The sequence below is a fragment of the Pipra filicauda genome, unplaced genomic scaffold (genome assembly GCF_003945595.2).
Source record: "Pipra filicauda isolate LSUMZ 115617 unplaced genomic scaffold, ASM394559v2 scaffold72_size3293161_pilon, whole genome shotgun sequence".
Classification (NCBI taxonomy): domain Eukaryota; kingdom Metazoa; phylum Chordata; class Aves; order Passeriformes; family Pipridae; genus Pipra; species Pipra filicauda.
In genome coordinates, this window is record NW_024104898.1 from 883,829 (window position 1) to 902,628 (window position 18,800).

Genomic DNA, 18,800 nt, shown 5'->3' on the forward strand with positions numbered 1-18,800 from the left:
AAAGGATTTAATTTGTACCTAGGCATAAAGTTACAAGATGTGCAGGTGCCCCTCTGTTACCCATGTTACAATTTATAATACTGCTTGTCCAATCTGAGGTTCTCCCACCCTTTGGCTTTTGCCCTGGTCCACCCTCAGTCACGCCCCTTGGGAATTGGGGCTGGGGACTCTGAGACGCCTTCTTCATCAATCTTCATCTTCTTTGGGGCACAGGGGGCACACATTCACCCAGTTTTTGACTGTGTTCTTGCGGTTCAGGCCAGGATTAGATGTCCTCAAACAGGAGACCTATCTTAAAGAGAGACTAAACATTTCTACTGGAATTCAGGGGATATTGATATGGGGAATCGGGGTAAGAGGGTTGGGGAATGTGTGTAGTTACTATGCTAAGGGTAAGGGAATGAGTGCTGCTGCTTCTAAATCTACTTCTACTATATAACTACTTATAAAACTTATAAAAATTAGAAAAATCAAAAAACCAGATGGACCTTAAGGCATCACTTCATAGTGGGTTTTCAGAGAAAAACTTAGTGGTGCAGTTTGCTATGTGAAAGTTACCATTCTCTTTCAAAGGGCTTCAGAACAAAACATTTCAACAATCCAAAGCTCCACCAAAAGAAAAATAAATAGCCTGAATTGAATTGTATGCCAAGTCACAATAATTTATTCTGTATTAGAATTGTGTTTCCAAAACCATGGTCCACTATAATATGTTTGTCTTTTTAATAAGAAATGTCATGCCTAAAGTACATCAATTTTATTGTAGGAGAAAACTAGCTAAAGGATTGAAATGCATTAGGCAAAGTCACTTTAATATATGATGCAGTTTAACTCTGCAAGTATATTTGTTTGACATTGTAAATTTGATTCTTATTCCTGTTACATACACTTTGAAATTGGAATATCTTCAAAGTTTTTTTTATCTATTATTGCCTGTGATAAAGGGTTTTTACATAAATGTTTATTATATTTTCTTACGTGGGGTAATAAAAAGGCTTGTAGCATATTATGGTGTAAGTTTACTGGCATTTAGTGTTATCTTGATTATAATTTCTCCAGTATGTAAAGATTGCCTAAAATTTGTAATGCTTTGAATTTATGGGATTTTTTTAGGTTGATTAAATCCAAGTAAATACTAAATCAGGATATACTTTGCATTTACAGGCACTTGCAGACCAGTTTGAAAATGCGAGTACGTCGGCATCTGAACGCATGAAGGTTTTCTACTGTTGTCAGGTGCCTCCACGTTGGGCCATACAGGTGTGAAACAATCTCATTTCAAGCTTTTCTTAAAAGTCTATGGTGCTTATTTTTAATACTGCATCACTCCAAAGTCAAGAGAGCATGATATGACCTTGAGTTGAAATACTGTAGAAATAAAGACATAACCTAACCCACACCAACTTTTTCTGGAGAGAAATCAAGTTGTACAGTGTTTTGCTTTCAGATGTCTTGTTCTGTCATGCACAGAAGTAATTGATTGTTAGTGCAATTCTTCTTTACTTTCCTCTTCCCTCCAATAAATAATAGACTAAAACTTACAACCTTCCAACATGTCTCCTATTAAAATAATCTTGCCACTGCCTTACTATTTATTACTGGTTTACTAATGATAGTGTTACTTTTATCTTTGTTTCTTTTAAAGTTCACTTCGGGAAGTGGATCATGGTGAAAGAAACCAAATTTAGGAGTCAATAGTACACTGAAGAACAACTTGAGTTGTTCTTTTTTTTTTTTTTTTGAGACATTCCCCTTTTTACTAGTGCTGACAGGATTTTTTTTACCCATAACTACATTGTTTATCTTGACTTTCTAGAACAGAAATCTACACAATAAAGTCTTATCTGATGATTCTGTATTTAACAAACTCAAGAAAACTGTTTACATTTCATACCTTCAAAGGTATTCATGTTGTTTACTTTTAATGGTGTTTTATTCAGTTTTGATTTCTAATCTCAACACATGTTGTTTTAACCAATCGTATCTTCTCCAAGCATTCTCAAGTTATTCTACATAACCTTTCAACAGGCACTTCCAATAAAACTATCAAATGTGGTTTTCATTTCCAGTTGTCGGAGTGGCATTTTCAATGCAAACCAGTTTTCCAAGCCCAAGATAGAAATGCTAAAATAGGGATTTATAGTGAAAGATGGTTGCAGTCTTCTAGTCATAGTAATGAAGACACATTGCCTATATATATTTTACCAAATTTAACTCTGAGTAGATTTAATTAAACATTACTGAGATTTAGTTCTAGACACTAAGAAATGTTGGTTTTTCCTAAGTGATTAATGTCAAGCTAACAAGCAGGTTTTCAGAGTTTGTTACATATTTACATCAAAGAGGTATAACCAGTTGGGTTTTGTTTGTTTTTTTTTTTAATACCAGTTACTATTCCCCTATAGTAACTCCTTGGATTTGTAACAGATGCTGAACCAAGTCAATAAAGAGAGGTCCATTGCATCTGTGGAGAATTTCAGAGAATTCATTCAGGATCGCCAAAACCACTGCGAGGTTAACTGTATGGGATCTCACAGCATAGATAGCTGCCCTTATACAGGACACTCCCATTTATTTTTGCAAACCTAATTGTATATCTGTCATACATTGTAAATAAACTACCCTTTCTTCAAAAGTGAAAACTTATTTGCAATTTTAATCTCCTCTTTAAAAATAAAGACCAAAGACAACTTTTCTAAGTCATGAAATCATGCCTTATTTGTTTTTAAATTGAAAAGATAACTCATTTATTTTCATAAGTACACTGAAATAATTGCTGAATTTGAAATAACAAAGAGGCTGGCTTAACTGTGGGGAAAATTCAACTAGGGAGTTGAACCTGAAGTCAAATACAATATTGCTTTGGCTAAAAACTAACACCCTTTGGCAGTAGCTGCTTGGGACAGAGATTTCTCACAAGTACTGAACAAAATTGTTTCAGAGCCTTTCTCTCTTTTTCCACAGGTATATATTACTATGACAAAGCATTGCTAGAAGTGGCTTTAGTTCCCTACTTCAGCCTCTGTTTCCCACCCTTAGCATTCCCAGCATCCTGCAGCAGCTGTTCTCCAGCCACATGGGCCGTGTGCCTCATTTAAGGGCTGGAAATTCATCTCTGTCAATTCATTCTTGCCATGCCCATTTCCATTTTTGTGTTATATTGTTAAATTGTTCAAATCACAATTATTATTCAATTGGTGGGGGGTTTTTGAAGGTTCCAGCTGAGGTTCCAGCTGAGGTTCCAGCTTGAAGTTTAATTGTTCTTTTGGGCAGAAGAGTATAATTCCGTATTATCCGTTTGCTCCTTGCTGTTGATGTCAGAAATGCCTCTAACGACTTTTTAAAATGTAAATAGTATTTACTTACCTATTTTCAGTTACCTGGAATGTCTTATCTTTCAGCGTCAGCTTGCAAGTTTACTCTTTGACCTGGGATGCACCAGCTCTGCCTTACAAATATTTGAGGAACTGGAAATGTGGGAAGATGCAGTAATCTGCTATGAAAGAGCAGGACAACATGGAAAGGTAAGAAAAATGTTTTATACAGCTGAGATCCTGTCTTGAAATAGCATCTGAAGGAGGAAGGACTGTCTGGCTTTAGCTGTCACTAATGACACTCCTACAAGGGTATCATGAGCAAAGTGTGCTTAGGAAAAGTAGACAAATGGTATATGAACTTGTCATAACCGGTGGATGCCAAAAAAACTATTTGGAGTAATAACCACATGAAACAGAAGTTGGTAAATAAGAAATAAATTGAGAAGCAAGAAGACTGTGATAGTGATTCTTGAAAATGTTTAAGGACAATTAAATTAAGTATTACCAATAGACAGTAAGGTGTAGTGTGGGCATTTCAGGAAGGCTGTAACTGTCATTCATGATGGGATCTTGAAACTTTGGCTGAAGAGGATATTAATTTTCTTTCCTACTCGATTTCAAACTGTTAACTGTAGTTTTTAAAAACAGTTTAAATAGAATAACATCAGTGCTTGATGTATTTAATTACTTTATGTTAATATGTTCAAATTACAGAATCAAACATTTGGGAAAAGAGTTAAAAGGCTTTATTTTGATAAGTCTGTTTTGATGTTGTCCTGAACTTTTCCATCATTTCTTTAACACTGCTACCACTATGTGTGATCAGAGCCAAACAAAGACAAGGTAAAGCCAGCACCTCACTCTAAGTGTCAGTGCCATAACTGTTTAAAAATGCTGGTAGCAGGCTGTATCAGCCTTCTTATTGTTGATTATTTTTCTGATACTATTAGAACAATGGTAGGAAGATTCTGGAAAATAATACCTGGAAGCAATGCCTACTTGTATGTAACTTTAGCTGTGTTCTCTTTCTGGTACAACCTCTCACACAGAAAGGCTGTAACATGAATTTAAGCTATCAAGCAACATTTTCAGAATTCATATAGATTTCAGAAATATTCAGTTTCAGACAAAAATATGGTGGGTTTTTTTTCCGTTCTTTCTCCCTGTTTGGTATATGGTAGCATTAAATATATGAATGTATGTGTGCCTTTATGACACCATAAGCACAAAGACTATGCTTAACATAAGTTTAATGAATAGAGAGAGATAAAAAAAGCAGAGTATCTCATACTTACATGTTTTTTCTAATTGTCATGTATCAAAGCCTAGATTTTGGTCATCACTGACAGATATGTCTTGCTGGCAAATTCTGTGTCACATTATGCATGCCTTGGGGATAGTATGTTAATATCACAATCTTTTCAGTACAGTGGAGAAATAGAGGTCAATATTTTCCATTTCCTGGAAATGCATTCTGTCCCAGTTACATTCACAAACTGCCCTTAGGGAGTTATGAAAATGGCACTCAGAGAATAGGACAGGATATCTGACACAGGAAACTGCTTAGAAATGCTTTCAAAATGAGGGATTGTGCTGTGCTTTGAAAAACAGAAAATGCTATGTAAGTACTAAATAACAGAAGTGCTGGAAGAAAGGGAGCTTCAAACCAAAAAAGACAGCGAATTAGAAACATGTAGCTGTGCACCAAGGAGAGTTTTGTGAGAGACTATTTGTGCTTCTTGTTCAAAAACATTCAGAGGGTGAACTGCTTATATTTATCAAAAATGTTTTTATGTTTTTAAATGTGGTAGTTTTTCTTGTAGGAATGCATGAAAATCTACTAGAGCAGTATGTTGGTCAATGGACGTTCATATCATTAATGAGCTTAGCATATATCTACCCAAAAGAACAAACTCTATTTAATAAACTTCTGTATGTTTTTCACTCACAAATTCTTTTATGTAGGAAACCTGAATTTAAATACTGAAACATCTAATAAAACATTCAGATATCAACAATATCAATGTGTTTGATGAGTACTTACACGTCCAAGTAATATCTTCTTTCCTTCTACTTTTGAATTATCCACTGATAAAGAAACAGAGCAAATATATAAGACCATGTGAAGCTCCACATGATGCAGTTGGAAAATACATAATTCATTTGGTTATAACAGGGCCCTGTAGCAGTACAAATTTTGCAGAGTAAGATGTCGCTCATGTTTAGCAAACTTTTTTGTGGATTTGTTACTGTTACTAGATATGGCTCTATATTCACTCGTTTCATAACCTGAACAAAATTAGAAGGAACTAATATTATGAGTCAACAGAAGAGTAACAGAGTGCCAAGGGATGAGTGAAACAGGGCACAGAAAAAAAACTAAAAAAGAATTATAAAATTTGAATGTACAGTATGTTGATAGTTGCTGTGGCTTTCTCATTGTTTACTCATTGTATTCTGCTAGCAGACTTGTTGCAAAAGGAGACATCTCCATGTGTGTAGTGAGGATTGGTGTTGAAAAGTGTCCCTCTTCCTTCTTTTAGTTGTGAGGGGGACCCAGAGATTTCCAGAGTATTATTAACATTATACAACTTTATTTGGTTAAGGTGTAAGAGATCTCTTCCACCTCACTGGAAATGGATAATACACTGAAAACAGTACTATTTCCCTGCTAAAGAAAGGGTGAACCAGAAATGTGAATTTTCAGTTCTTCCGTTTGAAGTGAGGTCTTTGTCCCTGGCAAGAACTCTATTGCATGATAGCTGCTGACCTTTGATAGATGCATGAGATCTGCCTTTTTTCATCAGCTGGGTATTCCATCTTACAACACTATTTTCAGCCCTATCCCAGTTCCTTCATCTCATCAGAGTATACATCATGATGTGCAGTCTGGTTTTAGACCAACATACTCCGGCAATCCACGTTCTACAGGGTTATTTTTCTTGTTATGACATAACACACATAATCTCAAAACATTTGGGTGAGGAAACACAATATGGCAAGATCTCAGAAGCTCACCTTTAAATTCAGGAATGGCTTCCCAGATGTGAAGTTAGTACTATTAGTGCATGAGCTCTTCAAGAACTTGAATTCATTTCCACTACATATCATAACAGTCAAAGAAGGCAGGTGTGCATTCCTCTATGTGGCTACAAAGCTAAGAAAGAAGAGTAAATGTCTCGCCCAAGGTCATGCATGAAGCTACAGGGAAGATAAAATGAAAACCAAAGAACTTTCCTTTTCTGTCGCTACCTTTATCCATGCTCATCTTTCTGCTTCTTCATGCTACTGCTCTGGTAACCAACTAAACAATGCACAAGCAGAAAAAATGAAAGCTTTTTAGGAAATACTTAGAACTAGCAAAGGAATGAATTGACAAATAATAGAACTGGTAGATCTGTGAAGAATGAGACTAGGAGAGTCTTTTAGGAAACAAATAAAATAAAAGCACGTGGATGGGATGGCAAGTGGAAGTTTATGGTTGGGAAGCCAAATGCAGGATGAATCTTGAACTTGGTTTCCAGGAGTCTGTGTAGTGAGTAATAAAAAGGCACCACCTTTTATTTAAACTAGACCCCTCTTCAGTGAGTGGAGATTTTTGTGAAGCATTGGCAGTTCAATTCCCATGCCAACCATAGTAGTCCAGAAGGCAAGATAAGCGCCTAAATCTTTCTCATATTTAAATCAACGTGACTTTTGAACTAAGCATTGAATCCCATCCATTCTGGTGCAGACTGTTCTGTAAAAGCAGTATTATAAATACATCTTCATAGTTTCATTTTAGGTATGTTTTAATGGATAAGTTTTGTATCAAGTCTTATTAAATTTAGATATAACTTTTAGTTATAAAATATGCCAATTAATCATTAATACATGTTTAATGGATAAGAATAAATTGCTATATTTCTTTTTATGTATATTGTGTGAACTGTGTGGAAAGTGTTTCTTGATAATATTTGTTGTTAAGATTTGTTTTTGTAGAAGCAGGGTTCCTATCAAAGATCAAATGTGCTTTTTTGAAAATAGTTTACTACAAAGTTAGGATATAAAGGAATTTATTTTTTTTTCACAAAAACCTAAACAGAATGAACCTGTTTTTAAAGTATTATCTGTTCTTGCAGGAGACAAATGTTTTTATAGTACAGGGTTTTGTTTTGTTGTGTTTTTTTTTTTTAGTTTGTAGTTATGAACTTTGTACTAGCCTTTAAAGATTTAAGTAATAAAAATGTTTGCAACATGCCAGAGAGGTGATCAGATAGCTAATCAGACGAAGAAAAAGTCAGACTTCTGCTTATTTAATTCTCTGTTTTATCTGTGTGCTGAAATATTTATGTTGGCAATGAGTTTTTGTAAGCTTAGACCAGAACATGACATGTTTATGCTCTTAAATGTGAAATACCATTAGTGAATGATTGTGTTTCCAGTCTAGGCATTGCCACAGAATAGCAACCTGAGCTTAGGAGTGCTCTGCAGAGGAAGTGGCAAAGAAGCAGCCTGCAATGCACTTTTCACCTTGTATCTCCTGTTTACACAGCAACATTTCGTTCTTCTTTCTTTATCTGAAGGGGAAACAAATCCACCTTATCCTTTGGTGCCTAATGTGATTATTGCAATTATAAAGCACACAGCTCTCTCTGCTCTAGGAAAAAAAATAATCTGTAGGTCTGTTATTAATATGTCATAGCAACTAATGGAGGCAGGTAAGAGGGAGTACACTGCACTTTAACCAGTTCCCTGGAAGTGTTCAAGGCCAGGCTGGATGGGGCTCTGATCAGCCTGGTCTAGTGTAAGGTGTCCCTGCCCATGGCAAGGGAGTTGGAACTAGATGATCTTTGAGGTCCCTTCTGACCCAAACCATTCTATGATTCTGTAAGTACAGTCTTCTAGTTAGAGGAGATTTTTCTAGAGCTTTGACTGGGCTAATTTTAAACATTAAGTAATAGTTTTTTTGGCTTTCTTAAAAGTGCTTGCCATCAAGTTATTTTCCTAATAATCAACCACCAATTTTCTCCTTAATGGGATTCCGTTTTTGCTAGTTTTAAGATTCTTTTAAGAATCTGAACAATACATCCCTTCTTCGCATTTGTGCACTTCAAATATTTGTAGGCTTTACTGTTACTTTATTTAACAAAAGTAGCAGTAAGAATGAGAATGAGATGCTAAAATTACTATGCATTAAATATTTCAAAACAAAGTAAAAAAACGGGCATTTTTCTAAAGATGATTTTCGTACAGGTTTGATGAATTTTACCAATTGGAGTAAGAGATTTTGCTTCTCTAGAGTTCTTCTGAAGGTCAAAGAAAGCAATTCTTACAGAAACAAGAAATGCAGTAATAATTTATATGCAGAGATGATGTCAAGTTTCCTTTTAGATAAACTAGATATGATAGAAGAATGACTCGTGTTACACTGTTGAACTTTAATTCTGTGGTAGGCTGTGTTGGATCCTTCTTGGTTTAGGTGTTTCAAGTAGATCTTTTCTAATAGAAAAATTATACTGATCTTAATTATGTATGTTACATTTTTGCAGCAGGGGACTGAGGTAAGAGTTCAATCTAGACAACAGATCATCTGTCCCAGTGTATTTGTGTTTTCAAAAAGCCACAGAAAGCAGATTGTCTCTTGTTTAAAAGAGAAACAATAATTTTATTGTTAAAGCGAGATGGTGACCCTGAGATAAAGAGCTTTTGAAAGTTAGTTATAGCAGATAATCGATGTCTGGGAGACACAGCTTGTGTCTTCTTTTCCATAATGTTGTATATATATTGAATATATTTTATCTCAAACTAGATAAATCTATAACTACATGAATTTATAACTTCTGCATCTTGTGTAAAAGAGTAGCATTTCTACAACCAACAGTATGAAAGTGGATTTGTCTTTAGATGTAATAGAATGGAAATCACTATTTTCAGAAAGGTGCAATTAGAGAAAAGGGAATGAGAGTCATTGCAAGAGTACTCATTAGGGAATGAAAAAACCACAAATTATAAACTATTAGGATTGCAGATACCTTAATGGTGCTGATACTGCATTGCTATGAAGTAGGTGTAGGTTTGATGTCCAGGACTGATGTTTGCTCTTGGGACAGAATACATACCTAAGATGTAAAAAGAGGAGAAAGCTGCTGCTTTTTTTTTTTATGGTTTACTTTGCCTTGGTGTGTTAAACAAAAGCCATCATAATATGTTGATGTTGAAGTGGTTTTTTGTTGTTTTTTTTTAAAAAAATCAGTTTGGAACCAAATTCTATCTAGGCTTCATGTTTGATGCTGTGTTGGATGAAGATACTATTTCCTCACTAGCCCTACTTCTTAGTCTTCAACTGATGATTGCACGGTGCTAAAGCACTATCGACTCAGGTAGGTAAGTAACTGAAAATAAATAATCTCATTATTAATTGATTTCTCTTTGTTCTTTAACAGGCGGAAGAAATACTCAGACGGGAGTTAGAGAAAAAGGAAACACCAGGATTATATTGTTTGCTTGGTGATGTTCTTAAAGACCACCAGTATTATGACAAGGCCTGGGAGCTCTCCAGGCACCGCAGCGCCCGTGCCCAGCGTTCCAAAGGCCTCCTTCATCTCCGAAACCGGGAATTCAGGGAATGTGTGGAGTGCTTTGAACGTTCAGTACAGATTAACCCTATGCAGGTTGGGAAATGATGCTTAGTTTTAGTGTGTTCGGTTTTGAATGATGATACTTTTTACAAAGACAATTCTGTGCGCAGTTGTCAAAGTAAGAGCTTATTAGTATTCTTAGCAAATTTTTCACTTTGTACTTGAAAGCCTGACCAAAAAAGGTAACATGAAATGAAGAACATCCTTGCATTCAGGTCCTTACATGCAGCTAAATCTTTGCCTGTTCACCTCTTCTATTTCAAAAAGATGAAACCATTGAAAATTAGTAATTACCATCAAATAAATGATGAACAAGTGTCAAGCGGAATAGTTACAAGAAGAACGCTGTGCAGTCTATAATGACATTATCCTTTGCTCTGTCTATTGGCTTTGAGTTACAAACTCTGATCTCTGTATTTCACAGAAATCTTTTTAAGTCTTCTGGTCTGTCCTGTTCTGGAGTCACTGAGAAGCGTTGTGTCACACTTGTGATGACAGTAGCTTTTATTACAGGAATGCGTCAAAACTGAAACCGCAGTCAAAAGAGTTCTCTTGATGAAGCTGGTTATTTTGACAGATCTTTTGCAAGCTGTTCTGCAGACATCTTTTGTAATCTTGTTTCAGTTTCTCAGCCACTATATTCCACCCCAATAAGGTTCACCCCATGGAAGGTCTTGAGATGTTAACTAGCTTTGTGGGTTTTTATGTACAGAAATGTGCTCTTCATAGCCATTTCCAGGTCCATGTAAAAGTGGGGTATTCCTCCTTCTTGCTCTCCAAAGAACACTGCTGAAGCTGCTGTTTTGAGTTCCACATAACTTGCTAGACTTCTGCTTTAGAAAAATTTTAAAGGCCTCCAACCTTTCAAATAATTTATCATGAAACTTTTTTTTTTTATTTTGATGATGTATTTTATTCCCATGAATCAGAGTCCTACTCTTATTCAAATGAACTCCAGATAAGTTATAAACATCTCTAGAATGGAAACCAAAATGACCAAAAATGCTTCTCTTGTCTTTCGGTTCTGTTACAGACTCAGGAAATGCCAACAAAATATATATTACTCAGATAGGGACTTCACTGAAATCAAGAGGACTTCCAGATAATAATGGACTGCAGAAGATAGCCCACAGGGCTCAAAACTGAGAAATATTCTGCTGAGATGCTTGTTTATTTTGTATCCTATCCAAAGAAGCTTAAAATGAAAGCCGTCTTCATGCCTTCCCCAATAAAAAGGGAATTCTTACCATTCTTTCCACAAAAAAGACCAGCTGAAGTTCATTCTATATCCTAAATATATGATTAAAGAGTCACTGTACTTCTTATATTGTGGAAGCAATTCATACTCCCTTTCCAGATATCTAAGGGATGATAAAATACCATTTCATTACTACAGTAGATCAAAGGCAATGAATCTTGGGGTTTTGTTTGAGTGGTTTTGTTTGTTCTTTATACCCAGCCACCATGTTTTTTCATTTAACCTGCAGACTTGTTCTTTTTGAGTGTTCTCATTTTTCTAGCACAGCAGCTTTTAAAATATGTCCTCTTATTCTTAGTAATCTCATTTATTTTGTTTTTAATTGTTATCATTGTCTAGTCTTTTTAGAGCCTTTTTGAATGACTATATGTAGTTGCCACAAGCCTTGAAATGCATTGGCCTTAAATGTTTCAAGTCTTCTGCAGACCTTTACTCTTTTAGCTACCCCTTTTAGTTTTTATCATAGCTTTTCCATTTTAAGTAGCTCTTGAATTTAACATCCTCTGTATTAAAAGAGTTACCTTTGTTTTTGAAGGACTAGTGAATCTAGATACATACAAGTATCTTTTGTATAGTAACATTTTGAATCTGATCATCCTGGTAAAGATCAAGGTAAATACTGTTTTCTGACTAGCTTCATATCTAATTTCTTATAATTTCATCCATTATGGTATTTACTAAACTACGTGGAATAATTGGAGTCTCCTTTTGTTTTCTGGGATTTCTACTTTCACAGCCTTCAGATATCCCCCAGCATGTTATCTTCTCCACTTCAGTCAAGTATTCTGAGATACAGTACATTGCTTATTACTGAGGCCTGTAATTTTAATCCATACCAGTTCTGTTGTTCTTTTACACTGTTAACTTCAGAATTGATCATACAGAAAATTTTCTTGACATTTCTTTACATGTGGCATTTTTCCATTCCATTTTCTGCATGCTTTTTGTGATTGCATCATAGCATTTTATGCAGCTTCTTGACTTATTTCCCATCCCAGAGACTTTTCGTCTCCTCCTTCATCATGTCCAGTTCTCACACTTTTTTCATTCAGTCACAACCTTCATGCACAGGCAAAATATCTTGCCTCAAATTATTAAGAAAATAGAATTATTTATCATTCTTTGCAGTCACTGTATGACTTTCGCTAGGTACCTGCTCATATAGCTTTTCTCCACAGAATTAAAGAATCATTTCACTTTCTTCTCATGCTGCAACTTTTACTTGAGGAATGAGTTGACAGGCTTAAGCATTAGTAAGCCAGTTCCTGAGAAATGTAGCTGCTCACCATCAGCCTTAAAAAATTAAGATGGTGGAAGCTTTAGTCAAATCAGATTCTGGAATTACAAGCTCAGAAGTGAGACTGTGCTGCTGTTACTCATTAGAATTATAAAAAAATGCAGCGATTGTTTTTCTCTCACCCTTTACACAAGCACTGTTTAACTTGTATCCTGAGCTGTAGAGTTGTAGCTCGCCTTCAATTTCATACTTGATTGCTCCTGTCTCTACCCCCCTTTTCATGTCCAGAAAGTTACCGATCTAGAAGGAAGATAAACAGGAGTTAATGAGGTAGCAGCCTTGTGGGAGTGCTGCACTTCTGGAAATTTGATGGATGAAAGAACCTTAAAAAATGAGATTGACTAAATGTTTATTTCCTGTTAATTTTGTCCTCTGAGATTTGAAAAACATAGTTTTCTCTTCATGTGTAATTTCTTCCTTGATTGATGAGTTTACAGATCATGAAAGGTGACAGGCTGGCAATACTGAAAAATAGATTTTCATGTTTGCCCAGGCCAATGTAACTGACAATCCCATCTTCACCTGTTTATCCGTGTGCTCTAGGGATGGGCCATCCATGTACACCCTCAAAAGCAAAAGGATATCTTTATTGTCCAGCTTGTTCAGTTCTTTTCTCGATATAATTAAGACCGTCCACCAGGGTGCCGGATCTGACAGATGAATTTCATGTGTTTGTATTCTGGGATGTAAGCTTTGAAGCAGATTAACTATAAATTCTATAGCAGATATCATATTACTGATTTTAAGTTGGGTCTCAGAGACAGGAAAATTAGTCTAATCTGGAGAGAACTACAAAAATGTTTCCTACAGTTTGCAATTAATTTGTAGAGGTAAAAGCTCCTTGCATATGAACCAACATCTTTGTCCTCAACTCTGTAAAATCCCTGATTTGCAAAACTTTTTAAGGTAATGTTTTTGTGTTTAAATATTTGTTATGGTTTCCTCAGAAGAACCTGAATTATCAAAGTTGCTTGCATCAGAACTAGTCCCCCAAATGCAAGAGAATATAAACATTAGACAGACATCTTGAAAAGTAATATGTTGTGCAATATAGAGTTAATGTAACCTGTTTTTCCATCTTCCTCTTCCCCACCTCTTTCCCTCTCAAAAAAAAATTCCAAGAACAACTGTTTGTTTTTTTTTACCTTGGCATTTAGAATGAAGAAATTGCGGAGTTTAATGCAGTAGGTAGTACTATCTGGAACAATTTTGCAGCACCTTATAAAATGTTCTGGTTTGTTTTGACTGTATACATTTAAAGAGCATAATGCTGTCAGAAAATGTTCTGTCAATGCACTTAGGATTTAATGATTTTTTTGAATTACAGAACTTTTCAAAAAGGTAGTAATGTGTAATTTGCAGCTCTTTGAGAATTAACCATGTGGGAAATCAGGAACTTGCTATTAAAGACCTATGAAAATACATATTTATTTTGCTATAACTTATACTTTTATCTAATACTATTTAGAGTAGAAGGGACTATTTCAGTTGGAAGAGACCTACAATGATCGTCTAGTCCAACTGCCTAACCAATTCAGGGCTGACCAAGTTAAAGCATGTTTTTAAGGGCATTGCCCAAATGCCTCTTTAACGCTGGCAGGCTTGGGGCATCAACCACCTCTCTAATGTGCCTGTTCCAGTGTTTGACCACTCTCAGTAAACAAAATGCTTCCTAATGTCCAGTCTAAACCTCCCCTGGAGCAGCTTTGAACCATTTCCACATGTCCTACCACTGGACAGCAGACTCACCATGAGTCAGCAGTGAGCCCTGGCAGCCAAGAGGGCACCACGTTCCTGGGGCACATCAGACACAGCAGGTCCAAAGAGCTGATTATCCTGCTGTATGCAGTGTTGGTGCAGTCTCACCTTGAGCACTGTGTGCAGTTCTTAGTCCCACAGGTTAAGAAGGATGTGAAAGTCCTTAAAAGCATACAGGGGAGAGCAACAAAGCTGGTGAAAGGGCTGACTGAAAGCAATGTCCTATGAGGAGCAACTGAGGACTTGGGGCTTGTCTAGTTTGGAGGAAAGGAAGCTGAGGCGTGACCTCTTTGTTCTCTACAGCTTCCTGAGTAGGGGGAGTGGAGAAGGGATGTGCTGAGCTCTTCTCCCTGGTTGAATCTGTGTGGATGAGAGGTATTTGGTTGTAACAACTAAAGAATTTACCAGTTCAATAATCTTGTATTTAAAGTTCTGTTCTCTATGCAAGGCATTGCTTAAGTACATTTCGATGTCTAAATATTGCATTATAAACTCAAGAAGATTGATATTCTGACAAGTAGAGCCATAAGTTTGAAATGTTCATGTTTGGTCACTAGAGATGTTTTCTGTAAAATGGAATTTCCTTGACATACATTTCCTAGTGTTTACCATTTAACCTAATCATAATACTATAAAGTGAATGTGGATTTTTCATAAGTTAAAACAAAATATGCAAAGCTCTAAATAGCTATGACTTTCTTCTTAAACAAAGATGCACCATTAAAGAGCACTTCACAAATGGTTATGAGGTCTTTATGTAGTCAACCTTTGTTTATCCATATTTATTAAAAGCTTGAACCTAAAGTTTTCCTATAACTGCCTATAGGATATTATTTTTCCAGTACAATACTATTATAGCTGAAGACCAGGTAAAATTGATAAGAGTTGTGTTCATCTAGGCAAAATTTTTTATTTTATGCAGAAATATCTATGTTTTATATGTGACCATTCATTTTTTTCTCTCCAGCTAGGTGTATGGTTTTCCTTGGGCTGTGCATACATTGCTTTAGAAGGCTATGAAGGTGCTGCCAAAGCATTTCAGCGCTGCGTGACATTGGAACCAGATGTATGTACTTTTGAACAAGCGATTCAGATGGTTTATCTAAAAGCAACAAGGATGTTTTCATTATAAACAAGCAAGTCAATAACAAAAAACTTGTTTAAGCTTTAGCCCTTTGAATAAATTAAACTTATGCATGAAGGATATATTTTTGTCATGAGAGCTAAAAAGAGAGATAAAACAAAACATTAAATTAAAATACCTAGTCCTTAGGTAATCAAATTCTCCTGGAAAAAAAAGGTCAAATAAGTTGTTGTGTGACAGGTAGATTTGTAACTATATAGTTAATGAGCACAGGGGAAACAGAGCTTAGCCATTTTTTCAGGATGCAGGATGTGCAAGTATACATTGCTGTTTGACTGTGGATTGCGATAGTGGAGGTGTCAGCTGGAACATATCTCAGGAATAAACTGGCAATACTTCTGTCAAAAGGCCTGACTGCTAGCATGTTGTTTGCTTAGAGTTAATGCCACCTATGTGATAGAAACTATTATTCATTCTTTTCTCTTGAGGAATGTGAATAAGAGAGCAATGAAAGGTGACAGAGTATTCTTTTTTCTTTATTATAAAATGAAATAAGTTCTTTGGGGAAAAAAATGTATATAAAGACAACTCTCTATTTAAATGGAATTCTTATTTTATATATTGATTTTTTTTTCTTGTTCAGTATAGTAGATTTACTTTCAAGTAGATACTAAAATTGTATTCATTTATCTCTCTAGGGTCTACATTTAATTGTATTCATTTGACCAAGCCAGCTGACTTCTCAGTGGGTTAAGTGGTATTTCTTTTATGAGTAAAGGGTGCTGGGCTGGCTCTCAGTTATGGAGGTGAAATCTATCTTTATACAGTCATCTGCAGCAATGTAGTGACCGTTTTTATGAATTAAGTCTCAGAAAGGTTTCCCAGCATGATTTAAGTGCTCCTTAAACCTGAGGATAGCCTTCAGTACCAGAGTGTGTTTCAGTGCTGTGCTCAGGTTCTGTTCTTCAAATCTCTTCCAGTTGTCGCTTTGCTGAATTCAATGGTGGGGCTTCACATTTATAGCAGTGTAAGGCAACGGGCAGGAATCATCTCTGTACGTTGCTCTGCAGGTTTTATCTGTTTGCCTGAGATGCATTAGGGGACATTCAGATCATTTTTTTTCCAGTAACAGAGAGTGGTGCAGGTAAGTAGCTTCCAGCTAGTGAGAAGTGATGAGCTGCTGGCAGCAATGACCTTTCCAGCCTTCCCAGCTAGATCCAGAAGAGGATACATGTTTACAGTTTAGACTGAAGGCAATAGCTAACTTAGTGTGAGTTGTAACAGTGTATTCCAACAACAAGACAGTTAATTGGTTATTATATACCTGATTGTTGTTGATGTAGTAATATTTATTTATGTATTTCAATTTTAATAAAATAATTTGTATTTCAATGTAATATTTTAACTGCCTTGTAGAAAATATGTGTCAGTGTGTGTGATTAGCAAAATCGATATTTGTTAGTTTAATTTACATACTTTTATCAAGTAAGCACAATATAAGTGCATAAATTTTTTGGTATTTCTTTTATCATTCTAGAATGCTGAGGCCTGGAACAATTTATCAACTGCTTATATCAGATTAAAACAGAAGTAAGTACGTCAAAAGGATTAGAAGATACTGTCAAATAACTGAGATTTCCTTTTTTTTTGACATTAAGGTTTTTATTCTTATAAGGTGCTTACCTCATATTTTGTAATTCTTAGCCCTTCAGTTCCCTCTCCCTGGTTAAGTCACTGGTAACTATTTCATTTCACAGGAAATAGCTTCATAAGCTTTATACAAGTAGCAGCCTCTCTCTACTGTGTTTTCTTGTTAAAAGTTTTTATGATGTAGTAAGTACAACCAGTGCAAAACATTCATAATAAAATTGGAAACTGATTTGACTATGAAGCTAAGAAGATAGGTCCATTTCAAGCAAACTGTACATTCAGACCTATGTAATTTCATAGTATATTATTCTCAGTAGATTTAAGGGAAAACCAGACAGTTTGGTTTTTGTATTACAAAAGCAGATGGAAGTCTGCACACATGCTAGCTTGCTTGTTCTTTTCCCTCTTTGGATTTCAACTCAATGTAATAAAAGTTTACCTGAAAGAACTTAATATTTAAGAATTTTCACATTATAACTTGTCCCCAAAGAATGAAACAAAAGAATAAGATAAATTATTTTTAAAACCTCTATTCAAAATCTGACATCAATTTATATGGTTATGCAGTCTGGAGGCAAACTAAAAAAAGAGAAAGAATAGTAAATTTACAAAAAAGGGTTAATTTATAAACATACATAGTGGGAAGTAATATCACAAATGAAATCAAGAGATTGATATGCTAATGGGAGCAGGAGGGAGGAGAAAATAAAGGTTAGAATAACTACACAAGGCTAAGAAGTAATAGAAATCAAGAGCTTGTTTTAACTTTTCAGTAGTTCCTTTCGTCTTCATCAGTGCCTTGAGTATCCCCAATTCATTGTCTTGGATGACGTGATTGATTGCTCCTTTTCTATAAAGTTCAAAATGTCATACGTTCAGTGTACTGCCTTATGCCTGTTTCATAAACGTATCTTTAATCAAAGTAATTTTTCTGTCCATCTGCTAGAAGGCTGAGAAAATACTGAGTGATTAGTTTCATTTTATTGGTTGAATTTTATTCTTGTTAATCTATTCTTGTGATCTAATATGCTAAATACATACGAAACTTGTAATCTATTTGATATAGTATCAAAAGCAGTAAAGGGGGGCATGTTTCTGCGCTTTTTTCCCCCACGAAACACGTGGGATAGGACTGTACAGTAAATTTTATGTCAGTACTACATGCTGGTATCCAAGTGTGGCTTGTATTTGAAGTAGAATAGCAACTTCTTTGATTATTCATGTAGTCACTTATAGACCAAGACTTTGTATGAGCTCATTTAACTCACTCCCAAAACAGAGAATATCTATAGCAGTACATTTCAGAACAATTTATGGGGGGGACTGAGTGGTGGTGAAAGTTTAAATACTTATTTTTCAAACCTGCCAGCAAAAAAAAACTAAAATTGAGTGAGGATTTAAAAAAGGAAAACAAAGTAAAATATTTAATTGTTTTCTTTCACTCCCTCAAAAAAATCAAGCTTTACTCCAGCCACGCTGTTAAATCAGGCCCACTAATGCATTGCACATTTGGCCAAGTCTTGACAGAGTCTCATACAACAGACAAATATAAAATGTTTACGCTTTTATGAAAAGCGTATGCAAACAATTTGCTAACACCCAAAGGAAAGGGGTTTTGTTGTGTTTTGAGGTTGTTTGCTTTATAAGACTCCACAAGTTTTGTGTATTCTGAATTTCCTTCAGAAAAATTAGTTGTGATGAAAACAGACTCTGTGATTTGGTTTACCAGAAGAAATTCCTTGGGTACCAGGAGGTCCTTGAAATCTAGGTCTTGGATTTGTCAGAACAAACTGAAACTGGAACTGACCCTTTGTCC

General features: G+C 35.5%; 1 protein-coding gene across 2 annotated transcripts in view; it reads left to right on the forward strand.

Annotated features, from left to right (window-relative positions):
* Positions 1-18,800, forward strand: part of TTC27 (tetratricopeptide repeat domain 27) — a 125,613-nt gene that overhangs the window by 89,533 nt on the left and 17,280 nt on the right. For both annotated transcript variants that reach the window (XM_027735142.2, XM_039389477.1), the window contains 5 exons: positions 1,165-1,260; positions 3,402-3,524; positions 9,743-9,970; positions 15,218-15,316; positions 16,872-16,924. In XM_027735142.2, coding sequence (XP_027590943.1) covers positions 1,165-1,260; positions 3,402-3,524; positions 9,743-9,970; positions 15,218-15,316; positions 16,872-16,924 — 599 coding nt within the window. The remainder of the gene's footprint in view (positions 1-1,164; positions 1,261-3,401; positions 3,525-9,742; positions 9,971-15,217; positions 15,317-16,871; positions 16,925-18,800) is intronic.